We start from the raw sequence: 18,951 nt of genomic DNA, 5'->3' as shown, positions 1-18,951 counted from the left end.
AACTTATTTATACCCCGCCCATCTAGCTGGGTTAGCCCAGCCACTCTGGGTGGCTTCCAACAAAGATTAAAAATACATTAAAACATCAGTCATTAAAAACTTCCCTAAACAGGGCTGCCTTCAGATGATTTCTAAATGTCAGATAGTTGTTCATCTCTTTGACATCTGATGGGAGGGTGTTCCACAGGGCGGGTGCCACTACCGAGAAGGCCCTCTGCCTGGTTCCCTATAACTTGGCTTCTCGTAATGAGGGAATTGCCAGAAGGCCCTTGGTGCTGGATCTCAGTTTCTGGGCAGAACAATGGGGGTGGAGACGCTCCTTCAGGTATACTGGGCCGAGGCTGTTTAGGGCTTTAAAGGTCAACACCAACACTTTGAATTGTGAACGTAGTGTCACACCAGAGTGCTAATCTAGATTGCTGTCCTCCCCTCCCAGCTATTTCTTAAGGAGGAAACGCTTGCCCTCAAGGGCAGAACTATGAAGTTAAGATCACATATGGTTTGACTCTCTGATCAAACAGGAAGTAAAACTGCAAAGCTGATTAAGGTGTGAAAGAACAGGACGTTGCGGAATGGACGCCCTTGCAAAATTGCATAGAGAGTCAATCTCATCCATTCAAATTATCAACATTGGAGAAGGGGGTTTTGAGATTCTGTTTCCATACACAAGATTGAATAATGGCCCCACATTCTGAGTAATGGTCTGCATGCAGCAGCTTTCAGGTGCTAAGAGAGGGACCTCCATTATGTATGAAAGCTGTTCTTTTGCATTAGCAGTGGGGGAAATTTTTCTCCCCAATGAATTTTGCAAAAAGTTTTGAATTTCTGCTTCAGAATTAATAGGTACATCTTGATCATTTCGATTTGTCTCAGGAGTCAAGTGGGAAATCTCATCAGCCCATGAAATACCGGTACTAGACATAAATGAATGCTACTGCCTACAAACTGTTTGTCTCCACCCATGGCCTGCCTGTGTATTTTTTAAATCAAGTACATATTACGAAGACGTACGTCTCCAGTATTCTCTGAGCCTTAGGGAATCAAACCATGTAATGTGCCTGTAGAAGGACTATGTAGAGGAATGGTTTATAATACTGATCAAATTTGCTATACATAACTGTGAACAAAATACTTTCCAATGGTAACAAGGACTGCCATATATCCGAGTTTTCCTGGACATTACTGGTGTAACTTATGTCGGGGGTTGGGGTGGGGGGAGGGAATTCCTGAAAGGTGCTTTGTCCTGGATCTTGGGCAAGTCAATAGAAAAATCAAGCATTGGTTTTTTATGTTTTTGTAAAAGAAAACTCAACAACAACTTTGGGGTTTGTCTAAAAGAAGCTCAACAATTTTGGTGGTTTTCTAAAAAAAAAAAAAAGAAGCTCAAGAACTTTCCAGGTGTAACAGCTGCTGAAAAGTCTGTGAGTCTAAGAGTAATGAAGATAGTGGACTTTCCTTCAGTGGAGGTGAAGGGGCATATTACAATATAATTGTTGTTATTATTATCCTAAAAGGGGAGGTTTCTACACCAACCAGAAGGACATGCTTAAATGTTACAGTGCAAATGGGCCTCTCATTGGAATGTCTAGCTTGGGCGGATAGAGATAAGGAACAAGGATTTATTGTAATACCAGGATGAGGGAGGTTGCAGGAAGGAGGGAGGGAAGACCAAGACCTTACATGGTAATAGGAACTTATTATAAGTTTCGATTTCCCAGAAATCAGGTGGTTTACAAGAAATCAGGTGACTTACAAGAGATCAGGTGGTATTCTGTTCTGCAAATCTATATAAAGGGGGCACACCCTGACTGGGTGTGCAGGTTCGTATTTATCGCCCTGTACCTTTGTTCTGCATATGCACTTCAAATAAAAGTCCTGTTAATAACCTGCAAGGACGTATTGCTGCTTTGTGTGAATCTGTGCTTAAGGGACCCAATAGCAGATCTGTGTGGTCTTTCAGAGGTATATGTAGATTTGTCAAGTCCTCCATGACTCTGGCGAGGTTTACCATAGTCTTTCCAACCACTGGTCTGGACCACAAGGACCTCATCTGTCACCCCATCTGGTCTCAGCAGAACTGCACAACACTGTGGTTGTGGAGATTGATTCCACCTACGTGGCTCACCCTGAATGCCCCAGTACCTTATGTGGAAGAAAGGCAGGTTTGGATGTATTAGCACAGTGGTGCTTTCGGCAGCAAAGGTGGATAATGCCTTTCAGCCCACAGAGTGTATTTTATGTGGCCAACATTCTGAGAGCCACATTCTGAGGGTGGGCGGAGCCAGGGGCTGAAGACTGCAGGGCAAAAGTAAGTCGGGCAAAACACAAAGCAAATACATTTCTGGAGAATTTGTAGTGACTTGAAATGGGGGACAAAATGTAGGCTTCAAAGGATCAATTAAGGTCTTTTGCTTCAGGTCTTGCTGGCCTTCTCTCCTTCATTGTAATGTTGCTGGGTCTGTCCAACACATGGTGGGAATGCATGCCTCAAATGCTTTGAAAGGTAAAATAAAGAGTTTATATGTGAATAAGCAAAATGTTTTATTTGAAGGAAGAAGGACAGTTGTACGTGCAACATTTCCAGGGCAAGGGCGCTAGTCCCTAGGGTCTTGAATAAGGGCTGGAAAGGTTCTCTTATCGTTGCTGAAAGAAACAAGAGAATCAGTACCAATAGTTCAGTGGGTTCTGTCGCCACCAAGGCCTGTTGATCCAGGCCTCGTCGCCTTGCTGCTGTGGAGCCTGAAGAGAAAATTGAGAGACATGAGGCGGAAATCCCAAGTGGAATATGTTGGAAGAACTTCCTCATTGTCATTCTCATGATAGATGATAGATAGATAGATAGATAGATAGATAGATAGATAGATAGATAGATGATAGATAGATAGATGATAGATGATATAAAATTGGGTACCATACATATGAGTTTGGCTTCTGTTTTATGATGCCTTTAAGAACTTCATGGCAGACAGATATCAACAGTAAAAGCTTTAACCATTACAGCTCTTCCCTGTTGGAAAACCCAAGGCCTGTTAAATGCCTGCCTATCACAGAGCAGTAAAGGGGTAGCGAGGAGAATAAGTCTGTTTTCTGTCTCATGTCTTGTTCACCTCTGTTCATCCCTACAGTCTGCACCATCCCTTTTCTGCATTAACTTGCACGTTTGCTTGACATTTAAACTGCTATTTTTAATCATGCACAACAATACAAACACAACACGTAGGCTAATACTTAGTAGAAAAGATATAATAGAATGATATCATTCAAATTGTAGGAGTAAGCCTATCAAAGTTCTTAAGTACAATATAACAGAGTGGTAATGAGGACCGTCAAGCCGTGTGTTCAAAACAGATGTCTAAGGACAGTCTCACAATAGTCTTTCAAAAGTATCAACAGAAGACGTCACAAAAGTTTCAAAAGTAAAGTCTCTCAACAGTTTTTCAAAAGTTTCAACAGAAGACATCTCAAAAGCCTCAAAAGGCACTGATCCTTAGCATGAATCTTACTTATATATTCTGTTGAAAAATATCAGCTGATGAAGACTGTTACGAAACAGTAGCATCATTCCAGAGACACTGTCCTTTTGTTGTGTTATTGCAACACAGGGGTTTGTTTTTGGTTCATTTATAATCATGCAACAGGCACAACGATGGGCTCTTCTGTCCTGGCTGGCATCAGCATCAGGTCTGCAGATGTGGAAACTACCCCCCCCCCCCGATCTCTTAGGCCTCCCTGTTCCCTGATGAGGTGCAGATCAGGGAACATGGTATCAGAAGTTGCAATGGTCTCTTTCCCCCTAAAATCCCTGAAGGTACCTAATCCCCTCTGTTCATAAGGTGCCTATCCAACAGGTCAACACAGCAGATTTTGACTGTGAGACTTACTGAGTAGATATGGTTAGAATTGCTGTCATTAGCCCTTTGTCTCCAAGGTGCCACAAGACTCTTTGTTCTTTTCTTCTTCTTTTGCTGCAAATGACTAACACTGGTTGCCCCTCTGGAAATTCATTAACTTGGAAAAGCATCATGCAGGGTTGGAAATTGGCTTGTTAATATCTTTGATGGCTTGATATATGCTTGGCTGTTACCTGCTATTAATATGTTTAAAATACACTAAAGTATGTATATTTCCCCGTCAGTGGCCTACAAAATGGAAGAAAGACTTGCGGAAAATAAAGCAATTGAATCAGGGTGGAGAATGTTCCACAAGCCAAAATGGATTTATTCTTTGCTTACTAGCACAGGGAAGTTACTCTACTGTGCATATTTGGGCTGTGAATGCAAATCTGAAACAATAGCTAGCATGTCATGGTAAATTATCGTATTTTTCGCTCTATAACACGCACCAGACCATAACACGCACATAGTTTTTAGAGGAGGAAAACAAGTGAAAAAATATTCTAAACGAAATAGTGGATATATGATTTTTGTGGTTCATGCTTTGGCCACAGACATGTGATCTGACAGTGAGTTTGTAGTAGCCCAATGCAAAAATCCTGAGGATCCTTGTGGATCCATGCTTTGTAACCACGGAGGAGGGAAGGAAGGGGAACCATGGATCCTCTGCTCATGACTGCAGCAGATCCCCCCCGCCACCCGCAGGCATTCGCTCCATAACACACACAGACATTTCCCCTTACTTTCTAGGAGGAAAAAAGTGAGTGTTATGGTGCAAAAAATACGGTAATTTCATATGATCCTCTCAATGCCGGACCTGCATTGAAGGGGAAATGGCAGCATCCATCGTAGAAACTTCAGCCACATCTCTACGATGCCTGTAATCTCTTTGATGCCATATCTCTACGATGCCTGTAATCTCTTTGATGCTATATCTCTACGATGCCTGTAAACCTGACGATTGGAAACTGGAGGGAAGAAAATCATAGGCATTAAAGCCATTCCTTATGCTCAGGCCCACCCTTAGTCTGGCTACCTATTTTATTTCAGTTTCCTGCTCCATCCTATGAACTTTGGGGTACTAAGAGCAGTTTCAATAGCGACATAGGTGTCCCTCTAAGAATGTCACCCTGTTGCTTATTTAGTACAGTGGTACCTCAGGTTACATACGTTTCAGGTTACATACGCTTCAGGTTACAGACTCCGCTAACCCAGAAATAGTGCTTCAGGTTAAGAACTTTACCTCAGGATGAGAACAGAAATCGTGCTCCGGCAGCGCAACAGCAGCAGGAGGCCCCATTAGCTAAAGTGGTGCTTAAGGTTAAGAACAGTTTCAGGTTAAGTATGGACCTCTGGAACGAATTAAGTACTTACCCCAAGGTACCACTGTAATACTAAATTTCAATCCTAAATAAGGAACCATTCCCAGAAATAAGAGTTTCCTCACAGTATAAAGCAGGACTGAGGAGTGTGGTGCTGATAACACCAAGATTACAAGTCTGACAGGGACAGCTGCTTAGTCCTGCATTGCAGAGAGTTGGGCTACATGACCCTCTGGGTCACTTCCAACTCTTGTATTCCTATACCAATAATTTTGGGGCTTTCACCACTAAGCAAGCCAAGTTTTATTGCTTGTGAGACTGTTTTGAATGCTGTATGGAGAAGCGTATGAATCTGAATTTTGGAGAGTTTGTAAGTAAACCATTTTAAACGTACCAAATGTGTAGACTTTTTCTATGCTAGGGTAGAGGTCAATTTTGGAAGGAACATAGAAGGGTATATTTTAAAAGTTTAACATCCTATATTTCCATGCTTTACATGGCTGCATATTTAAAACTCCCCTGGGATTCTCTCAGCAAAGAGTATTTGCCCCAAACTTGGAATCTGGCAGCTAGGAAATCTCTATTTACTGTAGATTCCGGCATATTAGATGACTTTTTAACCCTGGAAAATCCTCTAAAAAGTCGGGGGGGGGGTGTGTGTGTGCCGCTGGACAGATCTTTGCACCCCGGTGCCGCATATGCTTAAGACAGCCCCGGGACTGAGCAACACTTGGCTCCTTCTGACCTATGAAAGCCAAAGTCACATTTTACAGGTAAACAGAGTGATACCTTTATGGAGATTAGGGAAGGTGATAGACACCTCCTGGTGTAGAGGGAGATGGGTCACCTCAGGGGTAAATATCCACTAAGGATCTTTATGCCATGGATAGTTAAGCCGAGAGATGACATGCCTGCCTCACTCAGCCACAAATGAGGGAGGAGAGGCCTGCTCTCCACATTACTCACCTATGCCAAGGTAAACCATGGCCACAACAACAGCCAGCATATTCAAGGACCCAAGAGTGATCTCAGAAATGACCCAAGGGATCTTCACCTTCACATAAGGTGGTGATAGAGGGCCGTCTGTAAAAGATGATTTAATATCTTTATATGCTATCCATCCAATCAAGTTCTCTGGGCAGTTGACATACACCAGGAAAATACAAAAAAACCCACCCTCACACAATAATAACAGCACAGTGCAAACCCAAGATCTGCCATGAGACCAGAGATTTAACAGTTCTTTGTCTTTCCTTGCTGAGTTGGGGCTCCACTGATGTGAGCCCCTCACCATGACTCAGTATGGGGGCTTACCTGGTGTAACGTACGCTGTCATAAGTCCTCCCCAAATGGGCATTCTGAGAGAGTTGCATGGGGGACAAAAAGGAGAGACCTCTACCTATTCCAAACCTTGATCATATTGACCTAGGGCCCAATCCTCAAAACATGGGCTTTTGCTCACCTACTGGCTCAGCAAGCCTTCCTTAGATATTCCCTCAATGGAGATTGGAATAGGGGTAAGTTATGCTGGCTTCCAGGAATGTTCTGCAAAACCAGAATCAAACCCATCACAAAATAGGAAGCCCAGTCAAACAACAAAAGGCCCCAACCACTAAATTTAGCATAAAAATACAGTGGCTAAAGCAATTTAGACTGGGGAGGGGAAGCTCAGACCCAGGTCTGAATGTATCCCTCCACCCCAATCTCTCTATGTCACCATTGGGGCTCTCCCAATTGTGATCCTCACCAATGCTGCTTTGAAACCCTCCTTGGATTCTTATGCCTGGCTAGAATGTTTCCTTGACTTCTGTGGAGGCCGGTCCATTGTGGCAAGTGGGGCACTGCCCCATCAGCCTCACTCTGCCTTCAGTTTCCCCCCAGCCGTCCTGCCTTCCTACCTGCAACCTGACTGTCATCTTCCTTCTCATTAATACCAGCCCGGAGGAGGATGGCAGCAAAACTAGGCTGAGTTTATCCCTGCATCTCATTGGCTCTGGCGCCACCTGCTGCCGGTCTCCTTGCCTTTCATCCTACCACTCCCAATGGGCACCAACAACCGCCGCTTGAATTGTGAGAATGTCTCTTGCTTGCCTGGTTAGAGAGGTGTGCCTGTGCATGTCTGCGTAGACATCTCTGACTGCTGTGTGGCTGGAATGTAGCCCATTGGACAAAGGGAAGAATCACACCCACATTTGCCTCTGGCCACCATGCCCCAGGAGGTTACCCATGAAGGAATGTATTAATTAAAGATCCTTAAAATATCAATGACTTCCCTCCTTCTCTTTCCACGGTTCATTGTGCAAATCATAAATCCCTGCATATTTTATATAAACTAAACCATTCAGTATTCCATCACCACATCCATCAAAACTTATTTACACTGTCGAATTTATCTTAATGCTGCCAACCTTTTCAAGTGCACACAATTCCCCCTATATATTCAATAAATGTTTTCCATTTTTCTCTAAACATATGTTCTTCTTGTTCTCTTATTATATATGTTAAGCCTGCAAGCTGTGCATATTGTGTGCTTGTGTTCTGAACTGCCTGCAAGTTAAATCTGATTATCAATTAATTATGATTAGCTGCTTGATTAATTAAAGGCATCATTAAATCCAGGGGAGCCCTGTATGCAGCCTGTGGGATATCTGCTTTGTGTGTGTGGGTGTGTATATCTTGGAAAGCCTGAAAGGTATTTATCATCTTTAGTTCATTATCATCATTAAATGAACTTCAAAGGTAATTAAGTTTGGCTTCAAAACTGCAGCATAAGCAAGCATTTCATTTTCAGTGAAATGTGCTGTTCACAATTCATTTTTTGAATATACATCCATTTCCAGTGCTGAAAAGGTTTTACCTGGGAGTAGTTTTTCTCAGTTGGAAAAAGTTCAGAAAAGGGCAACGGAAATGGTGAAGGGGCAACTCTCCCATAAGGAGAGGTTTCCAAGTTTGGGACTTTTTAGTTTGGAGAAAAGGTGAGGGAGAAGTGACATGATAGAAGAACAGATTTAATAATAATAATAATAATAATAATAATAATAATAATAATAATAATAATAATATATTTATTTATACCCTGCCCATCTGGCTGGGTTTCCCCAGCCACTCAGGGTGGCTTTCAACAGAATATTAAAATACAATAGTCTATTAAACATTAAAAGCTTCCCTAAACAGGGCTGCCTTCAGATGTCTTCTAAAAGTCTGGTAGTTGTTTTTCTCTTTGACATCTGATGGGAGGGCGTTCCACAGGCTGGGTGCCACTACTGAGAAGGCCCTCTGCCTGGTTCCCTGTAACTTGGCTTCTCACAATGAGGGAACTGCCAGAACACCCTTGGCACTGGACCTCAGCGTCCGGTGCATTGAGGCAATGTGGCCCCTGGGCTGAGAAAAGTCCCCCATCCTTGCCTTGGATGAAGCCAAACAGCACAATGGGATGCATTTTTCCTTGGAAGTAAGTCTCACTCTGTTCAATGGTTCCTATTCACAGGAAAAGTGTGCCTAGGGCTGCCCACCCACGTCTGCCTGTCTTGGAGATTTGTAAATGTTAGCATGCACAGGACTTAAAGGTGAAGTCTGGGGCAGGAGATGCTCACTTGTTCCATTGGACCCAGGTAGGATCACCACCATCTGCTTCCCAAAGGGGTTCGTTGCCGTGCAGGTGATGAAGGGGTCATAGTGGTCAATGGAGTCTCCTTTCCATAGCAGGGTGCTGCTTGCCGCATTGCCCTCAGCCCAGTGGAAGACCTCCATGTCAGTTGTGCTTCCGTTCCCAGTGACGGTTACCCCGTCCACTTCCCACGTAAGCGTTGGTGGAGGCCAGCAGTGGAAAGAAGAGGTGCAACGGTGGCCTCGGTCCTCATTCTCACATGTAGCATTAGGCAGGATGGTGCTGGCTGTAGGCCTATCTGGAAAGCAACAAAAAACCGAGGTGAATGGACCAAATTCAGAACTGTTAACATGTCTTACAATGCTACAACAGAGAGCGAGAGGCTTTGGGGCAGCGGAAGCAAATAAAGTTTGTTTTATACAGAGGTTACAGCCCATAGCTGTCAACTTACAGCAGCCTCAAAAATAAGGGATCAGCAGCCAAAATAAGGGATTTTAGTCAACTAGCAGCCAAACGAAGCCTCAAGCGGTGGTTCCCACAGCGTAGCAACCCGGCAAAGGGGATGCAGCAAGGAAAACCACTGTCACCTCTCCGCTGGGAAGCGCTGAGCAAAGGCGAGTCCCCAGGCAACACAGCCAATTTGATTGGCACAAGGCATGCAAGCTCCACCCCCCCAGTCGTTCTTAGACTCCTTATTGGGTGAGCAATGCAGCCAAGCAACACATTTGGAGCCTTCTTCCTCCCTGGTTGGCAGGGAGGGAGGGAGAGGAGCTGCTTCCTTTGAAACCTGGGAAATTTAAGGGACATCATCAATCCGGGACAGCAGCAGGAAATGGTGCTGGGATAAGGGAGTTTCCCACCAAATAAGGGACGGTTGACAGCTATGTCACAGCCACACTCTGTTATGCCACTTTAACGGTCATGGTCCCCTTTGAAGAATCCTGGGAACTGCAGTTTGCTAAGGGTTCTGTGTGTTGTTAGGAGGCCCCTCGCAGAGCTAACATTCCCAGCACCCTAAACAAACTACAGATCCCAGGATTCTTTGGGCAACACCATGACTGTTAAAGTGGTATTGAGAATGTTTTAAATCTGTGATGTGGATGTGCACGTCACACTTTCTTTAAAGAAAAAGTTGTTTTTTTATTAAGGTTTATTTGTGTTACAAAGCAAACAGAGAAACAGGGAAAGGTACATCTATTGCCTCCACTTTCAAGGCACAATATTTTTCACAGTTTCTTTGCATTTGGTGAGAGACACTTTTGTCATAGACATCTTGCAGGTGGGGGAGAGAAAGATGGGGTTATTGCTTTTTTGTTCTATTGCCTATTTCCAGAGTATTTTGGGAAGAGGGATTGACTGCTAAACTGCTGTGGTAACTGTAGCTCTGGGAGGGGAATAGGGGTCACCAGCAATACTCAGCAACCTTAGCAAAGTACAGCTCCCACAATTTTCTGGAGGGATCCATGACTGTTTAAAGTGGTATCATAGTTTTTTTAAAAAAATGTATAGCACTGATGGGCCAAGAGAAAAGTGGGCAGGGGTTCATCCAGAGGATCTGGTTAGATTACACCTGGTCTTTATTGAGCATTCATTGTTTCTGTTTCCAGGGAGGTTATATGACAATGAGCATTCATCTTCACTGGCTTTTGGTTCCTTAGAAGTCTTCCCATTCATCATACATTTTCCAGTGCATTCCCCTGCCCTATCACTTTCTGGACTGCAGAAGTTGTCATCTTCTTCTTTTTTATTTTTTAAAAGTGTGTTTGTTCCACTAGGGGGCAGAGCACTTCAATCCACTTTAATTGTGCAAACCTAGATTTCTGGTACAGTGGTACCTCTGGTTGCGTACTTAATTCGTTCCGGAGGTCCGTTCTTAACCTGAAACTGTTCTTAACCTGAAGCACCACTTTAGCTAATGGGGCCTCTCGCTGCTGCCACACCGCCACCTCGTGGTTTCTGTTCTCATCCTGAAGCAAAGTTCTTAACCTGAGGTACTATTTCTTGGTTAGCGGAGTCTGTAACCTGAAGCGTATGTAACCTGAAGCATATGTAACCCAAGGTACCACTATATGTGCTTGAATCCCCTGCACAAAATACGCTAGAGTCAGGCTGAAGGCACCCAGAGAAAGAGAGAGAAGGAAATGGTTTCATCTCAATTTAGGACAGACAATGTAGCCTGTAGTCTATTCCCTGTTCCTTTAAGCATGTGTAAAATTGCTGGCAAGAACAAATGAGTACATACATTCCTTCATGTACTGAGATAGGAAGAGAAGGGTAACCTTGTGCTCTTGTTGATCTGAATTCTCCTAGAAAATGCCATTATGAATCCTGTTCAAAACTGGCAAAAACAACAAACAAACAAACAAACAAACAAACAAACAAACAAACAAACACCTGCCTTCTTGAAGAATCACTTGGACTGAAAATTGCAAGATTATTATTATTATTAGCTTCTGCATCAAATTAGGCAAAGGTTTGTATGTGGCCCAATGGATGTCTTAGAGGATCTATGCAACAACGGCAGCAAGGATACTCATCGCTAAGAATTGGAAAACCCAAGATCTACCCACACTGGAAGAGTGGCAGATGCAACTGATGGACTATATGGAACTAGCCGAGATGACTGGCAGAATCCGAGACCTGGGAGAGGAGAGGGTCGAAGAAGACTGGAAGAAATTCAAGATTTATTTAAAAAAATATTGTAATTTGGTTGAATGTTAAGAAAGGATGCTAGATCTTAAATAATTGCGTACCACTAAATTAGATGGAATTAAGAGGATAAGTAAGTTTGAGGAAAAATTACAAACCTATTGGAGAATTAATAGATTATATTTAAATGAATGCGATACAAGATTGTAAACAAGATGATAAATTGCGGGCAAGAATTGACAATGATGCAAGTGGGAGCGGGAGGTGTGAGGGAGTCCAAAGATGTTAAGAAAGTATGTTATGGTATATGTTATACTGTTCTTTATCTTTGCATTTATGTTTAAAAATCTTAATAATATATATATTATATATTATTATAGGAACTCAAACATTGAGATCCCGCTCTGTTCCAGTAACAAGAAGCCGAAAGCACCAGCCTGAAGATGACGAGTGAGACCTCGTCGAAACGTCGCCTAGACACCCCAACTTTTACACGGGAAGACACCCGAGGACACCAAAACCTGCATTCCTGTACCCGTGAAAATCTACGAAAGCATATATATATATATATATATATATATATATATATATATATATATATATTTATATATATAATGGATGTCTTAGAGGATGAGGTGCACTGCAACATTGTGATTCAGGTTCCCCTTGTCAAAATGTGGGTGCTGAGAGCACCAAAAAGGGGACGTGGGAAACCAAAGGGCAAAACAGAGTGGGGGGAATCTGATCTTCAGGGCGCTGCTGAGCGTTTGTGGATTGGGATGCAGGGAGAGGAAAGAAAACAAAGAGCTACTCACAGCCAAAGGAAAGGCGGGTGGCTCCGTGGACTGCTTTCTTCAAGAAATGGTATTTGATGCTGCAGGTAAGGACTATGCTGTCATCAGCTAAGCTGGGCTTGAAGGTGATGTCAACTCCATAGGTTGAGCTCCAATTGCTCTGTTGAGTATCCCATGGATATGTTGCGTAAACAGGGTGTATATCTGGCTCTGTAGGCCAGGTGATTTGGGGCTTAGTCCCTGGGCATATTTCTGCTGCTATACATCTGAAAGTGGCTGGCTTCTCCCAAATCACTTCACGTGGCTTTATGATCTTGGGCTTCTTCAGATCTAAATGAGTGAGAATCCCCAGGGAGGAATTAGAAGAAGATTCACTGGGCATTAAGTAAGACACATGAGCCCTGGCTTAAGAATGGGATTTCCCAGTCTTTGCTACTTTGCCATTCTTAACTCCCATCAAGGTTGTCATCCTTTTGTTCTCAAGAGCCTCCTGGCCACACATTTGAGAACCCATTATGTGCACATCAATGCGCCTTAATGTAGCAAAATCCCAGGGCAATGATATTTATTATTATTATTTTAACTCAACACAATCTCTACTTGGTCTTTTCGTTCAATGAACTCACAAGTCAGCTGCCAATAAAATTATAAAACCATACGTAATGAAAAGAGACAGATCAAATGTTAAAACTGTGATGAAAACATCAGCACAAAGTGAAACCAACAACTTTTCTTTAAAAAGGGGGGGGGGGACAACAAATATTGATCAAGTTAGTCATACTCTGGTTTGATTGAAATCAATGTGAATATGAGTTGTGATTTCCTTAAGCTACATTAATTTCAGTGGAACCTGTTGATGGCATTCTACCATTGCACTGTGGAGAGCGTACTAACTTATGGTCTGTGTGTGTGGTTTGGGAGCTGCACGGCCAGGGAAAAAACAATGCTATCAAGGGTTGTAAAGACTGCAGAGAGAATTATTTGGTGCACTCTTCCCACCTTAGATCAAATCTATGCTGCCAGGTGCCATAAGAAAGTGGCAGAGATAGCACATGATAGTACGCACCCCGGAAATGATCTCTTTCAGCTTCAGTCTTCTGGAAGAAGGTATAGGGTTATAAAGGCCAGGACTAGCCGCCTGAAAAACAGTTTCTACGCTAATGCAATTCTGGTTCTAAACGCAGCATAGGGGCTCTCTGTAGTATAGTGTTTTTTAAAATGGGGTTTTAGAGTTTTTAGGGGTTTTTGAATGTTTTATGTATTTTTGTAGCAGTTTTATGTAGCTTTTCTGTAGTTTTCTGTAGTTTTCTGTAGTTTTCTGGTAGTTTTCTGTAGTTTTAATGTAGTTTTATGTAGTTTTCAATTTCATTGTTCCGCAAGGGACAATGACAATAAAGATATCGCATCGTAGCGTATCGTAACTCAAGACTAAATGGCCTATCAAGTCCATCACCTTATTTTCTAGGGTGGTCAACCGGATGCTTCTGAAAACTCCCACCAGCAGGACATGAGGGCAATGTTCTTCTTACACTGTGGGGGCTGAGGCTACAGAAATATGACATTTGGGATGGGAAACAGCTCCAGGTTGTGTTCTGCTTGACAGGAATCAAAGGGCAAAGTTGATTTCACCAGAGTGAATGGGAGGGCATGGAGCCCAGAGGCAGAAGGACTTGAATGTCCAGCATGTTCCAAGCAAGAACCAAGCAAAAGAGCAGAGAACAGACAAGGACAATGTGATACATTGCATCAGCATCTCACTCCTTGCAAATACTGTGATTGGAAGGCGCTCTTTACCTCCGAGTAGACATGTCAGTCACAAAAGAGCTCTCCATTTCCCCCCTTGCAATTTCCTTATATGGCAAGCTTGGGGAGAAGTGTTTCCATATTTGCAGACACACTGACTGCACAGTTTTCAAATATCTGAATTACTGTGCCATGAAATGCTTCAGAGACTCTTGCTTTGGCTTGGGGCTCTTTGGAAAGAGCTTGCTTTGCTTCAGACAAACTCCAAATCATTTTGAAGCAGGATGCTTCAAACTCAGGCTTTGGGATTTGTCTGAATCCTATGCATGCCCCTAATTAGAAAGCCACCTACCTGTCAGCACAGCCTGAGGATTAGTGTGAGTTTGAGAACTGGGAGGATTAAAGGAGTATCTGTAGCTCTCTCCTTTATCAATTCTAAAGTAGTACTGGCCCCAGTCATTGAGTCCAGCGTTGATGATGGTGAACGAGCAGTCGCCTTTTTCTGGATCCCCTGACAACTTCTTATGAGTGGAATGAAGTTTAAGTAATCTCTGCCTTGCATCATTGCTGGCCTTAAGTTCACCCGGGACCCAGATGTTGGTCCCTTCCAAATTGGTCTGCCGATCCGTAATCCTAAACCAATAGCCATACAGGGGCTCAGAGCTGCGCTTGTACCAATCGGGAGTAGTAAAACTGCAGGGAACGTGGATGCAGAAGCCTCGCTGTGCAGTGATGCTTTCAGGCACTGTGATTCTAAAGTTCAAGTTCTTGGTCCGCATACTTATCAGAATGTGTGTAGGGGCGGAGGAGAGAGAATTAACTAGTATCCAAAGACGACCAATTCATTCAGCACTTCTGAAAATATGGCAAAGAAACAGAGCAGAAGAGGAGATTCATCTGCACAAAATTGAATGAGCTAATGCATATTTATAGCTGCAAATGCAGAAACAAGGACTATAACTGAAACAGAAATGCATCTTACCATAGATGGAAGGACTTTGACCAAGTGAGCTGCATGCCTGCTTAGACTGCTGCTCCTTCAATGGCCCTCCTCCTTTCCCTTCTTTGTCTTTAAACTGAAGTTTGACCAGGCAAATAGAGGATGCCTTTACATTGTGCGGACTACCCTCTGTAAAACAGGGCATGTGACCACCATGTGTCCCCTCTCAGGGTAGTCTCACTCAGTGGACCAGAGAAGCCTGCAGGAATTATCCACTGGTCTTCATTTCAGATTCCAGCAGGGAAAAGCAGAATGTTTTTAGGGGTGAGTGTCATTCACAAGAAGCTGCCTTCTACCCACTCCACTGTTCCCCCCTTTTATCTTAGAACCCAAAAATCTTGGGGTTTTTTTATTCCCAGCTCTGGGCAAAATAGTAGAGTCTAGTACAATAGGGGGGCAACATGCAGCCGATGTGTAAGCTCCTGAGGCACTTTTGCGAACCTCTGCTTTCAAAGTTTCAAGGTTTCTAGCCTTCATGGTTCCAAATAAAATTTCGAGAACATAAATTCAGTGTGCTTCCGTCTAGCTGCACATTCCTCTAGGAACTGCCTTTCTGTAAAAGGGTCTGAGATACCACAAAAGAGTTATCAGCACCCTCACCAAAGTTTCCATTCCTATAGTTCTTTACAGAAAGCCGTGGCAGTAAAACAAGTTTCAAACTGTTTTGTGAAACAGATACTTACTAAGCAACTGGGGTACTCAAGATGTGTGCCCTGAAAAATCACCAAGAAAACTCAGATTTTGTATTGTGTGCCATAGCTAGATCCTCTCCATTCGATGTGTACAGAGCCAATTTTATTGTAGTCTTTTTACCACCTCCTCTTGCTGTTACAGTCTACCTTTGTGGCCTTGGCTGGCTTTAACAAGAGGAGATCCCTTCTTAAGGCAACACCCCCCCCATTTTTTTGTATCTGAAAAGAGGGCTAAGGACCATTTACCTTCCCCACTTTTTCCAGCCCCCAAAGCATTTACTCCACTTATATTATCTGCTATAGGAGCACCAGTTAATATACTCTGCCACTGCAAAGAGACCTTCCCTAAATCTTAAGTCTTTCATTTTAGACCTTCTGGTGATGGTGCAAATGTTACCACACTTTTTACCCAAGTTGATTATAGTATTGAAAATTGAGCCAGAACTCCAGAGTTCTGCTATACCCTCTCCACTGTTGTCTGCTCTGAGTGGAAGCAGCCCAACGGGATCTCAGGCAGAGGTATGCAACCTGATACCTTTTACGTAGAGATGCTGGTGAATGTAACCAAGACCCTTGGCATACAAAATATGCCCCCTCCAAATGTTCTTGAACCCATCACCCCAGCTGGCATGGCTTATAGCCAGGCATGATGGGATCTGCAGTCCAGAACCACTCTGGCTACCACTGCTTTAATAATAACTTTCTTGGGAACTGTCCAGGGTGCTGAACATCTTTTCTCTCTGATCGCTCTTGCTTCCTGCGCTTTGGTAGGATTTACACTCCCTATCTGTTCATACCTTGAGCCAGTTATCTTTCCCAGACCACTGCTTGATCTGCTTCTTCTCGACTCTACTGAGGGCTCCTCAAAGCAAACAGACAGGAGCAGTGGAGGCTGGTCCATTAGGAGGAATGGGGCATTTTCTCATCAACCTCAGTTTGTCCTCAGCTGATCCCCCCCCCCCATTTGCCTGCTGTCTTCCATACAACCTCCTCCATAATCTGTATTTTGCCTCTTCTAAACAAATTTCTCCCCCATCCCTATCACCAAGCCCAAAAGACAGGAACAGAACATGTAACAAGGCCCATCAGTTTCACTTGAGACGGGAAGAGAATGTGATAGGAAAAGCAGTGGGGAATGGGGTCACCAAAGAGAGTACTATGACTTGGAGAAATCAGAAAGTGACATGGGACTTCTACAGTGACTTTTTTGCACATCACACTCACCTTTGCAAAGCAGGGTAAGGATCATGGTTGCCGCTGTTGCTAGAGAGGAGGCCAAAGGTTTTGTCTTTGAGGGAGAATTCGCAACCTGCCAGCTTCTCCCTCCCTGCATCCTGTGCGTGCTACAGTTATTCCCATGGAAGGAGATCTGCCACAGAGAAAGAGGGGAGGATTTGATGAGGAGGAGGTTGCCGAAGGATTTCTGGCTGTGCATGGGGAGGTCTTATCAGATGATGGGTATGCGTGTGCAGTCTTAGATAATAATCATGCCAGTGGTATCGGGACCATTCGTTCAATTTTATTCTTTTCCCGACAGGATATTTTGTGTGTTTACAAATTTGTGCACAGGCAAATTCAACAATTTGGAAGTGCCCACACTCAGATGGTTTGGGCAGAAGAGTGAAAGAGGACACAAATAATGGCTAAAAACATAATGTACATACCTTGATCTATAAACAACTGCCTGTACACGCCCCTTTCCCTTTCTCACTGACCTCATTGCCACTTGCTCATTCCAAATGGGTTCCAACTGCGCTAGAATATCCTTTTCCATCACAAAGCACACCCACATTCTAAAAGGACAAAAACATTCTGTAAGGATCAGTGCATCTGCCCATGTCTTTCTCACAAGCTTCTCACTATTTCAAAGCTTAGTTCTCCCCATTTTCACATCAGTTGCTAATTTGTTTGTTTTAAGTCCACACAAAAATTCACCAGCACTTTAGTGTGAAATTATCTAAATATACACATTTTTGTATGCAATTTTCCACATTTTTGCAAAGCAGTTTCCCTCCTATAATGCAGTTTTATACATTATTTATTCATTTATTATTATTGATTAAATTTCCATGTCACCCTTCATCTGAGGATCCCTGGGTGGTTTACAATATAAAAAACGCATAACATAGTAACAACAACAGCAACAAAACACAAATCCCCCTCCCCAGTGTTTAAAAGGCCATAGATGGTTTCATTAGCCAAAGACCTTGGAGAAGAGGAATGCCTGGTGCCTATAGATCTGTAATGAAGGCACTCTAAGCAACTTGCAAAAGTGGGATATAACACAATATGATACAATGGAAGACGGTCACCATGGAAGATCGTTTAGAAAGCCAGATATACACGCCAGTCAAACATTACATGAATTTGCAAGCTGATGTGGAAATGTGGAGAACTAAGATCAGAAAGATAAGGAACTGAAATGGAAAGATTTGTCACTCCCTACAGAATGTCCTTGCCCTTTGAGAATGTGGGTGTTCTTTGTGATGAAATATTCTTAGGCAGCTAGAATCTCTTTAGAGTGAGTAAGAGGCAGTAGGTAAGTGAGGGGGTGGGGGTGGGGGTGGGAAGGAGAACCTAGACTTTTCTATTGTTTATAGATAAAAATGGTCCAACATGCATTAAGTGCTTCAAAGTGGCTGGGGAAACCCAGCCAGATGGGCGGGGTATAAATAATAATAATAATAATAATAATAATAATAATAATAATAATAATAATTCTGTTTGTGACCTCCCTCCCTCCAACTGTTGCTATTTTGGGGGAGGGTTCAGTCACATAGCGGAAAATTCAGGTTGCACAATTAAAGCTGATTTGGAGAAGCAAAACAAACTTGCTCCCCCAAAATGTCATCATAATCAATTGAAAATCAAGCTTAATTTGCATGCAGTTCACACTGTCACATGCTTACATGAGTAAAGTTGCTTTCTAAGATTCAGTGATTCCTTTTAATGTTATCATGAGCTCTTGGTGGGACAGGCGGTGCTGAGGTTGATTGCAAATTTCAGGTCGACAGGGCAGCTATGAAAGGAGATCACAGCATGTGCTTCAGTCTCTTCCAGAGAGAAGAGGGAACATGCCTGAGGCAAAAGTGGCTGGAGGGAATATTAAGTATAATTGTTTAATTGCACACTGCAATGGAGAATGTCTGTTTGTACATTTCTAGCTACATTTCTGGTGACATAGGGATTCCAGTTGGACAAGAGGTAACTTAAATAGTATTCCTCCATCTTTCCTGGTACTTTTCGTACAA

General features: G+C 43.1%; 1 protein-coding gene across 7 annotated transcripts; it reads right to left on the bottom strand.

The window, feature by feature from the left end:
• Positions 1–2,528: 2,528 nt before the first annotated feature.
• LOC310851607 (myeloid cell surface antigen CD33-like) lies at positions 2,529–18,129 on the bottom strand. 7 transcript variants are annotated; one of them, XR_014567767.1, is made up of 7 exons: positions 18,062–18,129; positions 17,365–17,493; positions 12,287–12,425; positions 8,809–9,120; positions 6,182–6,298; positions 4,711–4,861; positions 2,529–2,739 (listed from the first exon to the last, which is right to left on the bottom strand). XR_014567767.1 is itself a non-coding variant. In XM_083754181.1 (5 exons), the coding sequence occupies exons 1-4, from the start codon at positions 14,785–14,787 to the stop codon at positions 4,797–4,799; spliced, it is 921 nt and encodes a 306-aa protein (XP_083610307.1). In that variant the 5' UTR covers positions 14,788–14,794; the 3' UTR covers positions 2,529–2,739; positions 4,711–4,796. The 7 variants fall into 7 exon arrangements, 2 of the variants coding, with proteins under 2 accessions (XP_083610307.1, XP_083610308.1); XR_014567769.1 differs by lacking the exon at positions 18,062–18,129 and adding an exon at positions 16,925–17,069 and having other exon boundaries at positions 17,416–17,870; XR_014567768.1 differs by lacking the exon at positions 18,062–18,129 and having other exon boundaries at positions 8,809–9,116; positions 17,365–17,872.
• Positions 18,130–18,951: the final 822 nt, after the last annotated feature.

This window comes from Podarcis gaigeae, assembly GCF_964106915.1.
Source record: "Podarcis gaigeae genome assembly, chromosome: 8".
In the NCBI taxonomy this organism is placed as follows: Eukaryota; Metazoa; Chordata; class Lepidosauria; order Squamata; family Lacertidae; genus Podarcis; species Podarcis gaigeae.
This window is presented reverse-complemented; position numbering and strand designations above follow the sequence as displayed.